Source organism: Bactrocera neohumeralis, unplaced genomic scaffold (genome assembly GCF_024586455.1).
Source record: "Bactrocera neohumeralis isolate Rockhampton unplaced genomic scaffold, APGP_CSIRO_Bneo_wtdbg2-racon-allhic-juicebox.fasta_v2 ctg195_1, whole genome shotgun sequence".
In the NCBI taxonomy this organism is placed as follows: domain Eukaryota; kingdom Metazoa; phylum Arthropoda; class Insecta; order Diptera; family Tephritidae; genus Bactrocera; species Bactrocera neohumeralis.
The window spans coordinates 289,675-307,936 of record NW_026089912.1 but is presented as its reverse complement, the minus strand read 5'-3'; the positions used below and the strand labels follow the sequence as shown (position 1 = coordinate 307,936).

The following is an 18,262-nucleotide window of genomic DNA, read 5'->3' as shown; positions in this document are numbered from 1 at the left end:
ATGTTCGCGAAAATGTTTGCTTTTTTACGATCGGTGCGCGAACATGTGTATCGTGTATGGCGTTCTCTGCGCACAAAATGTCATTTCTCTCGTGTCGCCGAACAGTGAAGATCGCGGACAATGGCAAGTGTTAAGGGGAGAGCCTGCTTTCGAGGCTTCAAAAAATCTATTTTTTTGAGGATTTTTTTGGGAGGGAAAGAAATAATTTATTCAAGCCAAATTTCTAGGTTTTATAGTCATATATTTGAACATCTTTCACAAATTTTTTGGATACGAAATCTTTGATATTCTGCCTTTGTGTAGCAATTGCCCGATGCATCTCGCATGTGCATTTTTCGGACGGCTGGCAGGATGCAGGTCGCAATTTCTATTGGAAACAAAAAATTCAAAGAGATGCATATTTTTTGTATGAATTTATCTTCTAGTTAAACTAAGAAAATTCCAAAAAAAGTGTAAAATTTTAAATTTTTGTTAAAAATTGAATAAATAGTGTCTTTTGACCAAAAATTTTTACTTTACGCTGTTTAAAATTATGTTAAAACTAGACTTTTCTTAAAAGTTTTTTTAGTTTAAAAAGAAGTTAATTTTATGCCAATGATAATAAACTTTGCCCTAATTCCATACGATTCCTTCCCGCCAATTAAGAATAATCGTAAAAATGAGAAACCGAGAAATCACGCTTCAAAGTTTTCGCTTTTTGCCAAGCGCTCATACATATATCTGCCAGACGCTCGGTCACTTCCCTTCTAGCTTCGATAATATTTCGAATTCCCATCTATAACTTTGGGACATATTCTTAAATAATTTTTAAGGAAATTTAAGCAAAAACAAGTGAGGAAGGGCTAAGTTCGGGTGTCACCGAACATTTTATACTCTCGCATGATAAAGTGATAATCGAGATTTCCTTATCCGTCATTGACATATTTTTCAAATACCGTATTTGTGTAAAGTTTTATTCCGCTATCATCATTGGTCCCTAATGTATATACTCGTATTATACAGAGAAGGCATCAGATGGAATTCAAAATAGCGTTATATTGGAAGAAGGCGTGGTTGTGAACCGATTTCACCCATATTTCGTACATGTCATCAGGGTGTTAAGAAAATATTATGTACTGAATTTCATTGAAATCGGTCTAGTAGTTCCTGAGATATGGTTTTTAGTCCATAAGTGAGCGACGCCACTCCCATTTTCAATTTTTAAAAAGAGCCTGGGTGCAGCTTCCTTGTGCCATTTCTTTCGTGAAATTTAGTTTTTCTGGCGTTTTTTGTTAGTCGGTTAACGCACTTTTAGTGATTTTCAACCTAACCTTTGTATGGGAGGTGGGCGTGGTTATTATGCGACTTCTTCCATTTTTGAACTGTATATGTAAATGCGACTCTATAGAGTTTGGTTGACATAGCTATAGTAGTTTCCGAGATATGTACAAAAAACTTAGTAGGGGGCGGGGCCACGCCCACTTTTCCAATTACGTCCAAATATGCCTCTCCCTAATGCGATCCTTTGTGTCAAATTTCACTTTAATATCTTTATTTATGGCTTAGTTATGACACTTTATAGGTTTTCGGTTTTCGCCATTTGGTGGGCGTGGCAGTGGGCCGATTTTGCCCATCGTCGAACTTAACCTTCTTATGGAGCCAAGAAATACGTGTGCCAAGTTTCATCATGATATCTCAATTTTTACTGAAGTTACAGCTTGCACGGACGAACGGACAGACGGACGGACGGACGGATAGACATCCGGATTTCAACTCTACTCGTCACCCTGATCACTTTGGTATATATAACCCTATATCTGACTCTTTTAGTTTTAGGACTTACAAACAACCGTTATGTGAACAAAACTATAATACTCTCCTTAGCAACTTTGTTGCGAGAGTATAAAAAAAATGGATTGTTTGAAGCTTCTAAAGCAGGCTCCCCCTTAATAAAGATTTCGTATCAGAATATATTGATCTTATAAAAAATGAGTTGGCAATTTGGCAAATGAAAAGTGACAAATATAAAAATAAAATTGAGAAAAATGAAAGTTGGAATAACTTATTAACGAAATGCAAAGAAATAGATAAAAGTGCTACATTAGAAATAAATTCGAAGAAATGTTCCGCTTCCCTGTCGCACATGTTAACTCTGTAAAGAACGAACGCAAAATGGAATTGTGTGTCGTGTATGGGCAAACGAATTCATACCGATCGAACGCACTTGTGTGCTCGTGTATGGGCACTTTTAGTGAACAGCTGAAAATGTTTCAATGTGCTTGCGCAATCTGTTACCTACGTCTTGTAGGGATAATTATTGTATTCCTAAAGCAATATGGTGCCTCCGCAAGCAATACGTACCGTAGATAACTTGATACGAGACTCTTTGGTTCTAGAGAGAGCTGTCAAAACTCGCATTTTTTATAACATTTGACAATGATGCAACTGCTGAAAAATATTAGATTGGGCATTTTATAAACAACTTTTAGGCATTTTGCAGTTTCCACATTACCACTCAGGTATGCAAATAGCACAATACCGATATTTTTTTGGGTGCTCGGTTCCCCAGGAGGCCTATATCACTCATATATATAAGTAATTTTACACACCACTGACATCTAATTTTACAAAATTTTAACAACGCACTAATTTTAGCAGTTCGTTTTAGCGCTGCTCTTCTGGCATCCCGCCTTTTTCACTAACTGCTGGGTGACGGGACCCTGATTGTCTTTTGTTACCAGTTCTGAAAACAGATCAGGGTTCGCTGCTAGCTGACAAGCGAGAGAGCAAGAAAAGAGATTGTGATCAATTTATCTATGATACGTACAGCAATACAGTTAGTATACAATAAATTTTTGCCTGTCGAGATACCCCGTTAAATCTACAATGTAGATTCAACATCGATTCATTGATTCCTTCCTGAAGTGTCGAAAAATCACGACTATTAATTATTAAGTGGTTTTATCATTCGTCTATCTCTACATACATATATATTCCTACGTACATGGATGTGATTATTTCAACGTTGCCGGTAAATACATAACGGAAACCACTGAATTGTTAACAATGATTAAGAAGTAAGGATTGCTACTTTGTGTAATATACTTGTAATATTGTAAAAATATAAAACACAATTTTAGTACAAATACTCTCCAGCCATTAGTGTTTTGGGCACAGACAAGAGAACATATGGGTTGGGTTTACTTTAGTATCTCATTTTCATTGCTTATTCCTCTTAAATGCGTGCACGGATTTTTTTAAATTTATATAGCACGGATAGCCAATGAATTAAACTTTGGTTTAAATGTAAATTTATTGTTAAATGTTAATTGGTTTTTTAGATATAAGTAAGCAAAAAACGCACATTTTCACATTTGCTCAAACAATGGCTCTCTTCTTTTGAAGTTTTTGTTGCACTGCTTGCAAAAAATTTAACCAATTTAACACACATACATTCTTTGAAATATATTTAATTGAATTAAAGATAAATTATGAATTTTAAGTTGCAATTTTATGTACAATTTAATAAATAAAACAGCTTTAAATTACGTGTTATACTGTTCCTTTAAATGTAAGCAAAATTACTGAATTTGAACTGTCAAACGACGAAGAAAATAAGCACAAAATGAAGACAGTAATAACCCAACGAATCAAAATGGTAGGTCTTATATACATTTGGGTTACTTTAAATAGGACTCGTTTCGGATCGAGGGTTGAAAGTATCAACAAAATACGTCCATATAACGAAAATTTGGAATAAAAAATCGCGCGATTTTTTATTCCAAATTTTCGCCTGCGGCGCTTGTTTCAATGTAATATATTATATTGAAAATCGCGCGATTTTTTATTCAAAATTTTCGTTATATGGACGAAATATATTGCCCACTTTTCAGGGTCTTGTATAAATGGTTGGTTGGGTTATCTTGGTATTACCGATACATATACAATTTTTAATTTTCAGTGTTTTTATTATTTAAATAAAGTGGATTTCCACTTTAATTCATTGAAATAATAAAAATAATAAAAATAGAGTCACTCTATGCGTAAAAATACATACATTTTATAATAATTAGTGAAAATTGTATGGAAAAACTGCGATTTTACACCATTTTCAGGAGGCTGCCCTAGAGCCCCCCGTAGTCCTAGGGGGGGAAGGGTGCTATTATTCAAAAGCTCCATTCATTACCTTTCAAATGAGGGGGGTAGCAAGTCCCCAGCCCCCTCCCCCTTTGCGCAAAACCTCTTCAAAATGAGATACTAAACTAAACATTCCCCGAACATATTACATTAAGAATAGATTTAAAAGATTCAAAAGTAAGTTAAAAATTATGTATATGAAAAAGGGCACGATTACCATTCTCTAGGCGCCGCGATCTGAAGTTATGAGCGGATAGACGAGGTCCTCAGGATAAAAAAATTTTTACACATATACCTCAAACTTCTAGTTTTTGAAAAATACTGAAAAAGAGTGTAGTACATTCAGAAAATTTTGAACTTTAAATACAAATATCTCGAAAACTATAAGTCTAAGATGGGTATATTTTTTTTAATCGTGAGTTGTTCCTCTATCCAACCGTACCATCAAATCGTGAATCAAAAGGAATCGTAATATTGCGGGAAAAATCAAAAAATCAATATTATATACTTCAGACACCATTGGTAAACGCCACGGAAAAGTGTTTCGAATTTTCTTCTAAAGGATATGGAGCATGCGGATTCAATGAGTACAAATTCGAATTACATTTTTACGATTCAATTTATAAAGAGGTATGTTAAATATGTGGTAACACAATCGTGCATTCATTATTTTTTTTTATATAGCAATATAGCTATCGTATTACAGACACCAAAGTGGAATTCGTCATTAAAAAAAATTATTATAAATGGTGGCCTCGATTAGTTCCTGCTCCTCAAAAACCCCATTGGTTGAGAATTGATTTTGATCGTTGGCGAACAGAAGACGAAATGATTGAGGATGAAAAGCCCCGCAATATTATGGAGGACTATTCTAAAGAGCTTGGCAAAGTACAAAAAGAAGAATTAGGGTACTTAAAAGGTTGTTATATTTTCCTTTATTATTGTTTTGAAAAAGCGGGAAAAACAAAGGGTCGGCTTTAGTATGCCATCCCACGATTTCAGGGTTAAAAGTGGTATGGTTGGATAGGGCTGATGCTCCAGATTAAGAAAATATGAAATTATAGCCATACTAACTAACCATAATTCGAGAAATTGCAAAATTAAATTAGCGAAATTTTCAACTTTAAATGCAAATATCTCGAAAACTATAAGTTTGCGGCGGCTATTATATATTTCTTAATCTGGAGCATCAGCCCTATCCAACCATACCACCTTTAACCCTGAAATCGTGGAATGGTATACTAAAGTTTCCCCAAAACAAACGCCGTTGCCGGCTTTTGTATACCATGGTTGGATAGAGCAGATGCTCCAAATGTATTCGCACGTATCTAGAATAAAAGAGGACTGTGCTCCGTCCGTCGGTCCCTTTTGTTAATTTTGTATGGTGCCCTCATGTGTGTTGTATTAGTATTGATGTGCGCGTGATGTGGAAGGTTAGAAGTGCTGTGTATGAAGGTGTGGTGTGGAAGGTGCCAATTTCTTTGGCGCCGCGATTTGAAAGTGCCATTGGAAAGAGGAAGTCCTTCTGATTAAAAAATATTTATGGTTATAGGTACCGCAAACGCTTAGTTTACGAGAGATTCGACCTTAAAGTTCAAAAATTCCCAAAATTCGAACATTTCAACAAGCTATTTTACCACATTAAACACACTTTACTCACATTTTTCACTTCAAATTAATTAAATTAAACCATAAACTTTTAAATAAATCCACATTTTATATTTTTAAAAGTTTTTTTACCGAAGAAATCTTTATTTTAAAAATTACATTTGACACTCGTAGTGAACATCATGTCTGTGCTAAAAATTACGACGAAATGGAGCGCTGCCATGTGATGAATAAGGAAATTCGCTGAAATTCCTTTTTTCCCAAAAATTCCTCTATTCATTCATATGGATATGTTCTTTATTTATTTTAATAAACAAATAAGTAATATTATATTGTAATATTATAGGCACGATTCCGATTACTTTGGCGGCGGGGTTAAAAAAAACCGAATAATATAAAAATAACTTTTATTTTTTTAAATATTCACGATTAAAAGTTCAAAAATTTGCTCTAAAAACACATGGTATTTCTCTATGTTTCACTAAATTTTTTCACGTTTTTCACTTTGTATATTTAAATATACACTCTAAACATTGAAATAAGTTCACATTTCACTTTTATTTTGGTATATTTTACCTAAATTTATTAATTTAAAAATCACTTAGCACACTCATCGTTGAAAAGGTTAGATTGTTTACAATTATGAGGAAAACGAGCCTTGCCACATCTTAAACAGCAAATATGTAGGATTTTTAACAATTTTTCTTTGTTTGTTTTTTCGCGTGATTCTTTTTTCTATATTAACTATAAAAAAATACTTTCTACATATGCACGAGGGCTGTCTGATAAATAACCGACCTCAACGTGAAGCTAGCGGCACATCTGAAAAAAAAGTTTCTGCTTCAAATTGTGCATATTATAATAGCTACTCGCCAAAATTTCAGAAATTTATCTTGCGTAATTATCTGTTGACAGTCGTTTTTGTGAGTCTATTTCGATGATTTCCGCAAAATGGAAAAAATTGAATACCGAGCTGTAATTAAATTTTTATTTTTGAAAGGCAATACGCCTTCACAAATCAAAGATGAGTTGGACTCTGTGTATGGTGACTCTGCACCATCGTTTACCACCGTAAAATTATGGGCAGCTGAATTTAAACGTGGTCGCAGGAGCTTGGAAGATGATGAACGTCCTGGGCGTCCAAAAACTGTAACCACCAACGATAACATCGCTAAAGTTCATCAATTGATACTAGACGACCGCCGGATTAAAGTTAGGGAAATAGCTGAGATAATGAAGATGTCAAAAGAACGTGTTTGTCGCATATTAAACCAAGATTTGGGCATGAGAAAGCTGTCCGCGCGTTGGGTGCCGCGTTTGCTTACGCTAGACCACAAACGTGCGCATGAACATTTCCAGCGCTATGTTTGGAAGGGTTGCAGAGATGGGAGCATCGCTGGGAGAAGTGTGTGGAGTTACAAGAAGACTATGTGGAAAAAAAAAAAAAAAAAATTGAAAAAGTCGCGTGCATCATGGTTAGGTCGGTTATTTATCAGACAGCCCTCGTATATGTGTAATATGAGATTTATGTGACTGAAGTACTTTCGCGTAGTACTCCTTTCAGCATTGGCGGCCTTCGGCCGCGCTTTAAAAAAATAACCCTGGTCGAGCGAATACCCGGGGTGACTGAAGTACTTTCGCGTCGTACTCCTTTCTGCGTTAAAATAAAAAAATATATATTGAGTTTCGTAATAAAGTGATTATATTTTTTGGTTATCTTGCACTGATATTGAATCAAAATTTGAGTTTCCGTTATAAAATGGTTAAATTTTGGTTATTACATTTGTCAGCGCTTTCCATTTATTTTTGATAATACTTTGTTTTGTATATTAGGTGACAATATATATAATATTATACATTATAATATTATTTACTTATTTATTAAATTAAATAAAGAACATATCCATATGAATGGATAGAGGAATTTTTGGGAAAAAAGGAATTTCAGCGAATTTCCTTATTATCACATTATCATTTCGTCGTCATTTTTAGCACACTCATGATGTTCACTACGAGTGTAAAATGTGAATTTATTTAAAAGTTTATGGTTTAACTTAATTAATTTGAAGTGAAAAAAGTGAGTAAAGTGTGTTTAATGTGGTAAAATAGCTTGTTGAAATGTTCGAATTTTGGGAATTTTTGAACTTTAAGGTCGAATATCTCGTAAACTAAGCGTTTGCGGTACCTATAACCTATTTTTTAATCAGGAGGACTTCCTCTTTCCAACGGTACATTCAAATCGCGGCGCCAAAGAAATCGGAATTGTGCCATATTATATTATAATATTATTTATATTGTGTTTATAATAACCAAAATTTAACCATTTTATAACGAAAACTACAATTTTGTTTCAATATCAGTGCAGGATAACCACTTTATAACGAAACACAAGATATTTTTTTTATTTTAACGCAGAAAGGAGTACTATGCGAAAGTACTTCAGTCACCCCGGGTATTCGCTCGAACAGGGTTATTTTTTTAAAGCGATTATTTTTTAAATAAAACCAACGCAGAAAGGAGTACTACGCGAAAGTACTTCAGTCACATAAATCACATATTACACATATATGTACATATGTAGAAAGTATTTTTTTTTATAGTTAATATAGAAAAAAGAATCACGCGAAAAAACAAACAAAGAAAAAAAAATCATTAAAAATCCTACATATTTGCTGTTTAATATGTGACCAGGCTCATAATTGTAAACAATCTAACCTTTTCAACGATGAGTGTGCTAAGTGATTTTTAAATTTATAAATATAGGTAAAATATAGCAAAATAAAAGTGAAATGTGAACTTATTTTAATGTTTAGAGTGTATATTTAAATATACAGAGTGAAAAACGTGAACCCATTTAGTGAAACATAGAGAAATACCATGTGTTATTAGTGCAAATTTTTGAACTTTTAATAATGAATATTTTAAAAAATAAAAGTTATTTTTATATTATTTTTGGATCTTTTTTCTCTGGAGAAGCTCCCCCTCCGCCAAAGTAATCGGAATCGTGCCGATTTTAGGAAGCCGTTTCACTACATTAAACACACTTTATGCACATTTTTCTCTTCGAAGTCATTTAATTTAACTGTAAACATTTAGATAAATTCACAAATTACACTTTTTGCAGGTTTTATAAGTAAGAATTTTATATTTTAAAAATTACTTTTTACATCATCGTTTATGTGCTTACCATTATGAGGAAATGGAGCGCTGCCATATGATAAGTAAATATGAGCAATTCGCTGAATTTTCTCTTTTTCGCTATAATTCCTCTTTCTTTATAAAGCAATCTTAGTTCTAATAGACACAAGCTTCTGTAAATTATATTTCATATTAAAATTAGTATAAGCAATATTTCCATGCGTATGGATATTTTCTTATTAAAATTTAATAAACAACTAGGTTATATTAAATAATAATATTACGTAATAAAATACTTACTGAATATTAGCTCGACCAGGGTTATTTTTGTAAAGCCGAAGTCCGCCAACACAGAAAGGAGTACTACGCAAAAGTACTTCAGTCACCCTGATAATGTTATCATACACTTATTTGTGTATACTAAATATAAATAATTTATTAATATAAATTTTTGAATTTTTAATCGGGAATATTTTAAAAATATAAGTGTTAGCAATATTACCACATTCCTCCTCTGGAGAATACCGTTCATACCCCATTTATACCGAAATTCCTGTGTTTTACCCGACCGCCAAAGAAATCGGAATCGTGCCAAGAGGTGGTGTGGCAGTGTTAAACCGTGAGGGTGGTCGGAGGCTCATTTAGCCATCCCGGCCACACTAGGCGAATGTTTTGTCTAGGATTCCCTGCAGCTGCTCATCTGGAGTCGTATGAGTGTGCGAAAGGCAGTTTTTCCCGTGTACCTCGGCAACTTGCTGCCGTTCCAAGGGTCGCATACTCCTAAATATGCCACAATGGTGTAAACGATGTGGGTGTCGACAGATGAGTTATCTTATGCGATGGGTCTCTGAAAACCCTGATGATAGCGTCGGTGGTGGTTGGGTGCCACCACGAGGAGCGGGTGCATGTACAGTTGTCGGCGTTGTTGCCGGTGCTGTTGCAACTGTAGTTCAGAGCGTTGGTGTAGGCCCGGTGCGTGGCACATTGGTAGCCACTCGCGCGGTTGTCGTTGCTGCTATAGAGAAGATTGTTGATTATAGATTTCTGTCAGATAATTCGACATGGAGATTCTTGATGTATTCTTTTCATCGACGGCTGAAATTATGATGAAGAATTTTAATTATTTCCCATCGATTTAATAGGGATAGCGACTCCACGCCTGGCTCAGGAATGGCCAGAATGGGTGCATTGGAGTTAAGGCGGTGAGATCTGAGGGGTCTTGCGAGAGTACTGTGAGTGGCCGCAAATTGAGAACGGCTTCAATTCGATTTAATAACGTCGTGAACTTTGATGGGAAGCCACATCGAGGGACGAAGAGAGCGAATGCCGCGAAAAAAGCTTCCGTCATCAGATTACTACATAGCTCGAGGTGTACTGCCTTTGTCGTGAAACATACAATACATACATACTTTAACATGGACGCCTTTACCTGAAATGACCCAGCAAAATAGACACCTGTTGTGGTGAAAGGGAGAGCAAAATTGTTGCGTTCAGGTGCATCTTGCGCTTAAAGATGTACTTCATGATTTGGGACTTAAGGCGGGGAATATAATACTCTTGGCTCACCATATGTTGCATGAGGCGATGTTCGGCGTGTAGCATTAAGATGTGGATGTAATTGAGGAATAATGTGGCAAATGGAGACCTCTGGAATTATTATGGGGAGGCGTTCATATTATGTTAGGCTTGAAGTAGCAAGCCGACCATTGGCACGAAGCAGACCTTTCGTGTCTAGAAATGGGTTTAGAACTATGAGTGAGCTCTTTTTATCAATCGGCTTCGATTCTCTTAGTAGTGGTATATCGTGGCTGAAGTAGCGCGCTTGAGTATATGCGATTAGTGCGACCTTTGCCTTTTGTAACTCTAGGTGCGTCACTGTATTGCATGGGAAATTAGATGATCCCTTGACTTTGTTTTGAGTTGCTCTATAAATTTGAACATGTAAGCAATTACTTTGAGAGCTCGGGTAAACGATGAAAATCGTTCAAGGATGTAGGCATTATCCAGTATCATTTACGATCTTCTGGAGCGATTATGTTGCGCATGGGTGATTGTGGCCACGAATCGAGAGATTCTATTACCCATCGGGGGCCATTCCACCAGTGAGTGGTGGTGGCAAGGTGCAGTGGCTTGCACCCTCTTGTACCTAGATCGGCAGGATTAACAGCACTGGCTACGTGTCGCCAAAGGGGCTGATCCCACTACGTCAAGTAGTTGAAAAGTTCGATTAGAAATGTACGTCTTCCATGCATGTGGTGGTTTTTCTAACCATGCTAGTACACTTTCGGAATCGGACCACATACATAGTTTGCATTTTGTCATGTTTAAATGCATTTGCGTTTTTAAAGGAGCCACTTTTGTGTGCTAATAAGTGGCTTGTGGTCGTGGTGTCACTTTGCGTGCGCACATAGATAGTAGCGCAGTATGCCTTCTCAGAGGCGTCACAGAAGCCATGTAATTCGACTTTGTGTTCAGGGGAATAATTTACCCATCGTGGAACTTGTATCTGACAAATGGCATTCAGATCGTTAACGAACTGGGACCATTTTTCTAAGCGAAGAGGTTTCACTTGTTCTTCCCAGTCGGTTCCATCTAGCCATAATTCGTGTTTTAAGATATTCGCTTCCTGCGGGGTCGAAAAGTTTTGCCACCGAGGATAAAATTTGTCTTTTTGTTGTGGCGGTTAATGCGGACGCTTTTTTAACACTTCCGTTGCCAGAGGAAATTCTGACCTTGTGTTTTCTGACAATTCGTAGAAATTTCGAATGGGTAGATATGATGCATGATGATGTTGGGGGATCTTCGGAACATAATACGTTGAAAATATTGGTCGTCTTTATGAACGACTATTTGCCAGTACATTTTTTCAACGTCCCCAATGAATACGTATTTAAATATACGCCTATTTTTAATATCAGGAGCATTAAATCTGGTTGGAGTGTGGGTCCCATAAATAGGATATCATTTAGGGAACCCCCCGAGCTAGTGGTTTTTGAGGCATTGAAAACAACTCTTTTATTGTTTTTTTTTTTGCTTGGATTTACTACTGCATGATGTGGCAGGTAAAAGGAGTAGTATTTGCCGTTGGCGATTTTTTCCCCTGGGTTTACTTCCTCAATATGATCTAAATGGAGGTATTTTTCTAACACATCATCATATTCTGATTTGAGTTCACCTTTTTTAAGTAAGTTTCTTTCCATACATAGAAACTGCTGTATTGCAAAGGTGCGAGAGTGGATTTGTAAAAGTCCTCACAATACTGATCTTCAGTGGTTGTGACTGATATGGAGGGTAGTTCTTCTAATTCCCAAAATTTTTTTAATTGTGTATTTATGTACTCGTTTGAGATTTCTTCAACTTGAGTTCTCATTGTTGCGACAAATTCCGTAACTAGTCTACTTAAGATCCAACCGAAAATAGTCTTTTGTGCCAGAAGTGTGTTTGATATTTTCTCAAAAACTTCGAGTATTATCCCTGGTATGAGATCGCTGTCTAATAGAAGATCTATTTTAGCGGGGGTGTTGCAGTTTGGGTCTACTAGCTTTAGGCCAACAGACCCAAGCTGCAAATAGATCTGCGCTTTTGCCAACGCTTTTGAGGGAAATAAGGGTAATGCGACATATTTTATTTGAGTGTTGAACTACTCTTCCGCCCATTCCCGTGATTTCAAAATTTGCTAGTTTTGTTGGCAACTGTAGTCCGTTTTGTTCCCTAGGCTCTATAAATCCTTGGTCTATTAAGGATCTGAGTTTAAACAGTTCTCCTCGATGTTCGATGGAGACGTCTGCTGTGGGTAGTAGTACCCTACTTTTGATTCTCGCGTAGAGTTTGAGTTTTTAATGCCTTTGAGCAGCTTGGTGCTTCTTGGCAATTTTGTTGATTTGGCACTTCGAGATTCGTTCTTGCCACGGGTTTAGGCTCTTTTGATATTTGCGCTGTTTGGGGGTAAGCAGATATCATTTGTTATGTGTAACATTGAATGATGTCTTTTATGACAGTATACGCAATTAAATTTGTTTTCGCAATCTGGAAGCGTATGCGCATGTGACAAACAGTTGGTACAAAGTCTTTCCGTTCTTACGAAATTTTTTCGATCGCTGATATTCATTTTGAATTTCTTGCAAAATTTGAGCTTGTGCCCTCTACACTGTTCGCATGACGTTTCTTTATATTCTTCGGAAACGAACGATTGATTTTTAAACAAGCTTCTATTTAAATTATTGTTGCTACTAGTTTGGGGTCTCGTCATTAAGAGCGAACTGTTTGACTATTACGCCTGCTTGACCTTTTGTTTTGTATCTTCTATAATTTAGGATGGTTTATGTACACGGCTGTAAATATGTCCCGGAAAGATGGCCACTGTTCCTATCCCCCATGAAATATATCTGTGTCGCATGCTGGCACTTTAAGGTGAATGCCTGAACTTGCCTCTTGGGCTTGTTTTTGTGCCAGCTGTATTCTCGTTTGCGGAGTAGGTGAAATTGATTTTATTAGTTTTAATTGATCAGAGGTCATGGCTTTTGTCTCTTCATATTGGTCTAAGCAAATTGCGAAAGCCGAATATTCAAAATTTTCTGGTAGATCTGTGTCGTCAGATTCTACGATTGCGTCATTGGAGACGTCCAGAAATTGTCAAGATTCCTGAATCGCTGACGATGAAAATCGAGTGCATTAACGCATCAGACTGTCACTCTCAAAAATAAATTTGGTGTATGAAATATCTTTCACCCTGTTTTGTTTTGTAGCATCTTGTTTTGAGCGTGTAGCTTCTGCTTGTGTACATGGACGTTTTTCGTCAGAAATCATCTTTGGAACTTTTAGCAAATGAGTTGTTTTAAATTCCTTTGAGTCTGAGCTGATTGAAAAGATGTATGGAATAAATCAAAAATGTCTCAGTGAAAACTAGACTGGTAGATGTTCAGAAAAAGTTTCGTATATAAATATGTTGAATAGAAGACTCTTTTATATGTAAGAAATTAAAAAAAAAAATCAATAAAACCAATGGCTTTTTGATAAACCGAAATCCCTATCCCTATACCTACTAATATTATAAATGCGAATGTAAGTTTGTTTGTTACGCTTTCACACAAAAACTACCTAACCGATCATCATGAAGCTTTGTACATATACTCTTGAAGGTATTAGAAGTAACATAGGGTACTTTATACTAAAAAATTTTTTTACTAAAGATAAAAAAATTGTTTGTCAAAGAATCGTCAAATTTAGCTGCTTCAACGATATCTATTTAGCATTACGGTAATGAAGTTTCAACCCTGAATACTGTAATACCGTCCCACTGTATTTTTGGCGCTGACGACAATATCTAATTCAATTGAATGTAGTTTCAACTGTTTCTAATTTTTCTATATTTATTGTTATTTTCTTCTGTCGTTACATGCAGTGTAAAACTATTCAAATTTTTTAGGTAATCCGTAATTTTTGTGGTTAGCTGTCACTTTATTATTTTAGATCTTACTCGCTGATGTTAATTTTTACTCTGCTTTTCTTTGAAAATGCCTCGGAAGCGGAAATCTTGTCTATCCAAAAATTCATCGCGGGCCCGTGCCGCAAAAGTTCCATGAAATCAAGAAACTTCGGCTCATGCAGAGCTGAGAAGACAACAGCTGAACAAAAGCTGAGCGACAAAGAGTTTTGAGAGCAGCCTCTTCAGGCACGAGTTCGTTTAGAAAGACAAGCTGCACTGCAGACAACTAGAAGAGCGATAGAAACAACAGAACAATCGCAGGCGAGAAGAATTCATAATGCAGACATGCAGACCACGCGCCGCCGAAATTTCATGCGTAATGATTGAGCTGTATTTAATGGTACTGTGTTTCAATATGATCCTTCAATTGAATATCATAATCATCCATTGATTGTTATTGGCTCAATGAATCAAAAATGTCAGTACTGCGATGCTTTTAAATGGAAAGATGAAACTGCTAGAATGTGCTGTTCCGGTGGTAAAGTTTCACTTCCATTACTTGGTGAACCAAAAGAGCCTTTGAAAACTTTATTATTAAATGTTACAGATGAGTCAAAGCAATTTCTAAGCAAAATAAGAAGGTATAACTCTTGCTTTCAAATGACATACTTTGGAGTTGATAAAGTGATAAGAATGCCCGGGTTTTCACCAACTTTTACTGAAAAAGGACAGATATATCATCAATTTGAATCACTATTTCCAGAAGATGATGATCAACATAAATTTCTGCAGATATACTTTATAGGTGATGAACAAAAGGAAGTAAATCGTCGTTGCCAATATATTGAAGGAGTAGAAAGAGAAACGGTATTGAAAATTCAACGAATATTACAACAGACAACTGACCTTCAGACAACTACAAAGTTATCATTCATGCTGATCGCACTCCACGTGGCGAACATGAAAGGCGTTATAAGCGAAGATGGTCAATGAAGTTGCTGTTTTGGTTACTGGTGACCCGAGCTCTCCACGAGACATAGTACTACGGGCACATGACATTACGCTAAAGCGTGTAGCCGATACTCATAGATTCTATGATGCTTTGCAGTACCCATTAATTTTCAGTAAAGGAGATTTTGGATATCATTTTAATATTTCAGTCATTAATCCAACAACCGGACAACAAATTCCAAATGAAATAGTTTCCTGCATGGACTTTTATGTGTATTACATGATGCTTCAACCTTCAGCGTACAAGTCAACTTTTTCATCAATTCTTGGTAGATATGTATATTAAAGTAGAGAGCGAACGTCTTCGTTACATTTCTCTAAACCAGAAAAAATTACTAGCTGAAATTACATAGGATGGAGTTATGTGTAGAAGTTCACGCAAGTGAGAAAAGTTCACTTGGGAGTGGCCAGAAACGATTCTTTTACACATGGCTCAAGCAGCTCACTACTTCCGGTCTTTGGCCAATCCTCTGGGTAGCCCAAGAACATCCGTTTGAAGGCGAGCTAATGTGAGAAGGCGAAACATCCCCTACATAGGGTTGTGCGCTGGGTTTGGGACCCGCCACGTAAAAAGCCCACCAATGAAATCTAAACGACAGCCTCGGATGAGACACCCCCCTTTTGATGACGACCATGGCAAACGAAATAAGGACTACGATTTGAGGGCATGCACCTGAAATGTCCGGACCCTTAATTGGGAAGGTGCCGCTGCCCAGCTGGTTGATGTCCTCGCGAAAATAAAGGCTGACATCACCGCCGTCCAAAAAATGCGATGGACGGGACAAGGACAGAGACGAATAGGTCCTTCTGACATTTACTACAGTGGCCATATAAAGGAGCGCAAGTTTGGTGTTGGATTCGTGGTGGGAGAGAGACTCCGTCGCCGAGTACTATCATTCACTCCGGTGAATGAACGTCTAGCCACAATCCGCATCAAAGCGAGGTTCTTCAACATATCGCTGATTTGCGCCCACGCCTCGACGGAAGAGAAGGACGATGTGACCAAAGATGCCTTCTATGAGCGCTTGGAACGCGCTTATGAGAGCTGCCCCCGCCACGATGTCAAAATCGTGCTTGGCGACTTTAACGTCAGGGTGGGCAAAGAAGGTATCTTTGGCACTACGGTCGGTAAATTCAGCCTCCACGACGAAACATCCCCAAATGGGTTGAGACTGATTGACTTCGCCGTGGCCCGAAATATGGTTATCTGTAGTACTAGATTCCAGCACAAGAAGATACATCAAGCTACATGGCTGTCTCCGGATCGAAAAGCCACCAACCAGATCGATCATGTTGTGATAGACGGAAGACACGTCTCCAGTGTTTTAGACGTTCGTACGCTCCGAGGTCCTAACATCGACTCGGACCACTATCTTGTTGCAGCCAAGATTCGCACCCGCCTCTGTGCAGCAAAACGCGCACGCCAACAAACACAAGGAAGGTTCGACGTCGAGAAGCTGCAATCACAACAGACAGCCGAACGATTTTCTACTCGGCTTGCACTCCTGCTCTCTGAGAGCACTAGTCAACAACTCGGTATAAGGGAACTGTGGGACGGCATTTCAAATTCCTTACGTACAGCTGCAACCGAAACCATTGGTTTTCGGAAAGAGCAAAAGAACAGCTGGTACGACGAAGAGTGCCGTGTCGCAGCGGAGAGAAAACAGGCTGCCTACCTCGCAACGTTACGATCGACCACAACACGTGCGGGATGGGATAGGTACCGAGAATTGAAGAGGGAAGCGAGACGCATCTGCAGACAGAAAAAGAAAGAGGCCGAAATGCGTGAGTATGAAGAGTATGATAAGCTGGCCGACAGGGGTAATGCTCGAAAATTCGACGAAAAAATGCGGCGGCTTACAGAAGGTTTCATGACCGGAGCATACTCTTGTAGAACCCCCAAAGGTGATCTAGTCACCGATGCCCAGAGCATACTTAAATTATGGAGGGAACACTTCTCCAGCCTGCTGAATGGCAGTGAACGCACAACGCCAGGAGAAGGCGAACCCGATTTCCCAATCGATGACGATGGAGAAGACGTCCCATTGCCCGACCATGAAGAAGTTCGAATAGCACTTACCCGCCTCAAGAACAACAAAGCGGCGGGGGCCGATGGATTGCCGGCCGAGCTATTCAAACACGGCGGCGAAGAACTGATAAGGAGCATGCATCAGCTTTTTTGAAAAATATGGCCGGACGAAAGCATGCCCAACGATTGGAATTTAAGTGTGCTATGCCCAATCCATAAAAAAGGAGACCCCACAATCTGCGCCAACTACCGTGGGATTAGCTTCCTCAGCATCGCATATAAGGTTCTATCGAGCGTATTGTGTGAAAGATTAAAGCCCACCGTCAAAAAACTGATTGGACCTTATCAGTGTGTATCAAATATTCACCATGCGCCAAATCTTGGAAAAGACCCGTGAAAGGAGAATCGACACACACCACCTCTTCGTCGATTTCAAAGCTGCTTTCGACAGCACGAAAAGGAGCTGCCTTTATGCCGCGATGTCTGAATTTGGTATCCCCGCAAAACTAATACGGCTGTGTAAACTGACGTTGAGTAACACCAAAAGCTCCGTCAGGATCGGGAAGGACCTCTCCGAGCCGTTCGATACCAAACGAGGTTTCAGACAAGGCGACTCCCTATCGTGCGACTTCTTCAACCTGCTTCTGGAGAAAATAGTTCGACCTGCAGAACTAAATAGAGAAGGCACCATCTTCTATAAGAGTGTACAGCTGCTGGCGTATGCCGATGATATTGATATCATCGGACTCAACACCCGCGCCGTTAGTTCTGCTTTTCTCCAAATGCGTCTGGCAGTGAACGAGGGCAAAACGAAATATCTCCTGTCATCAAACAAACAGTCGTCGCACTCGCGACTTGGCTCTCACGTCACTTTTGACAGTCATAACTTTGAAGTTGTAGATAATTTCGTCTATTTAAGAACCAGCATTAACACC

At 37.9% G+C, this 18,262-nt stretch overlaps 1 protein-coding gene across 7 annotated transcripts in view; it reads left to right on the top strand.

The window, feature by feature from the left end:
• The first annotated feature begins 2,336 nt into the window (after nt 1-2,336).
• Nucleotides 2,337-18,262, top strand: part of LOC126766636 (very-long-chain (3R)-3-hydroxyacyl-CoA dehydratase 3) — a 33,961-nt gene continuing 18,035 nt past the window's right edge. Inside the window, exons 1-4 of one of the 7 annotated variants that reach the window (XM_050484388.1) lie at nt 2,337-2,498; nt 2,638-3,010; nt 4,630-4,746; nt 4,801-5,024. In XM_050484388.1, the coding sequence (XP_050340345.1) occupies nt 2,984-3,010; nt 4,630-4,746; nt 4,801-5,024 (368 nt within the window). In that variant the 5' untranslated portion in view covers nt 2,337-2,498; nt 2,638-2,983. Of the gene's footprint in view, nt 2,499-2,637; nt 3,011-4,629; nt 4,747-4,800; nt 5,036-18,262 lie in introns of those variants that run through there. The other 6 variants (XM_050484387.1, XM_050484386.1, XM_050484383.1 and 3 more) reach the window with 6 other exon arrangements.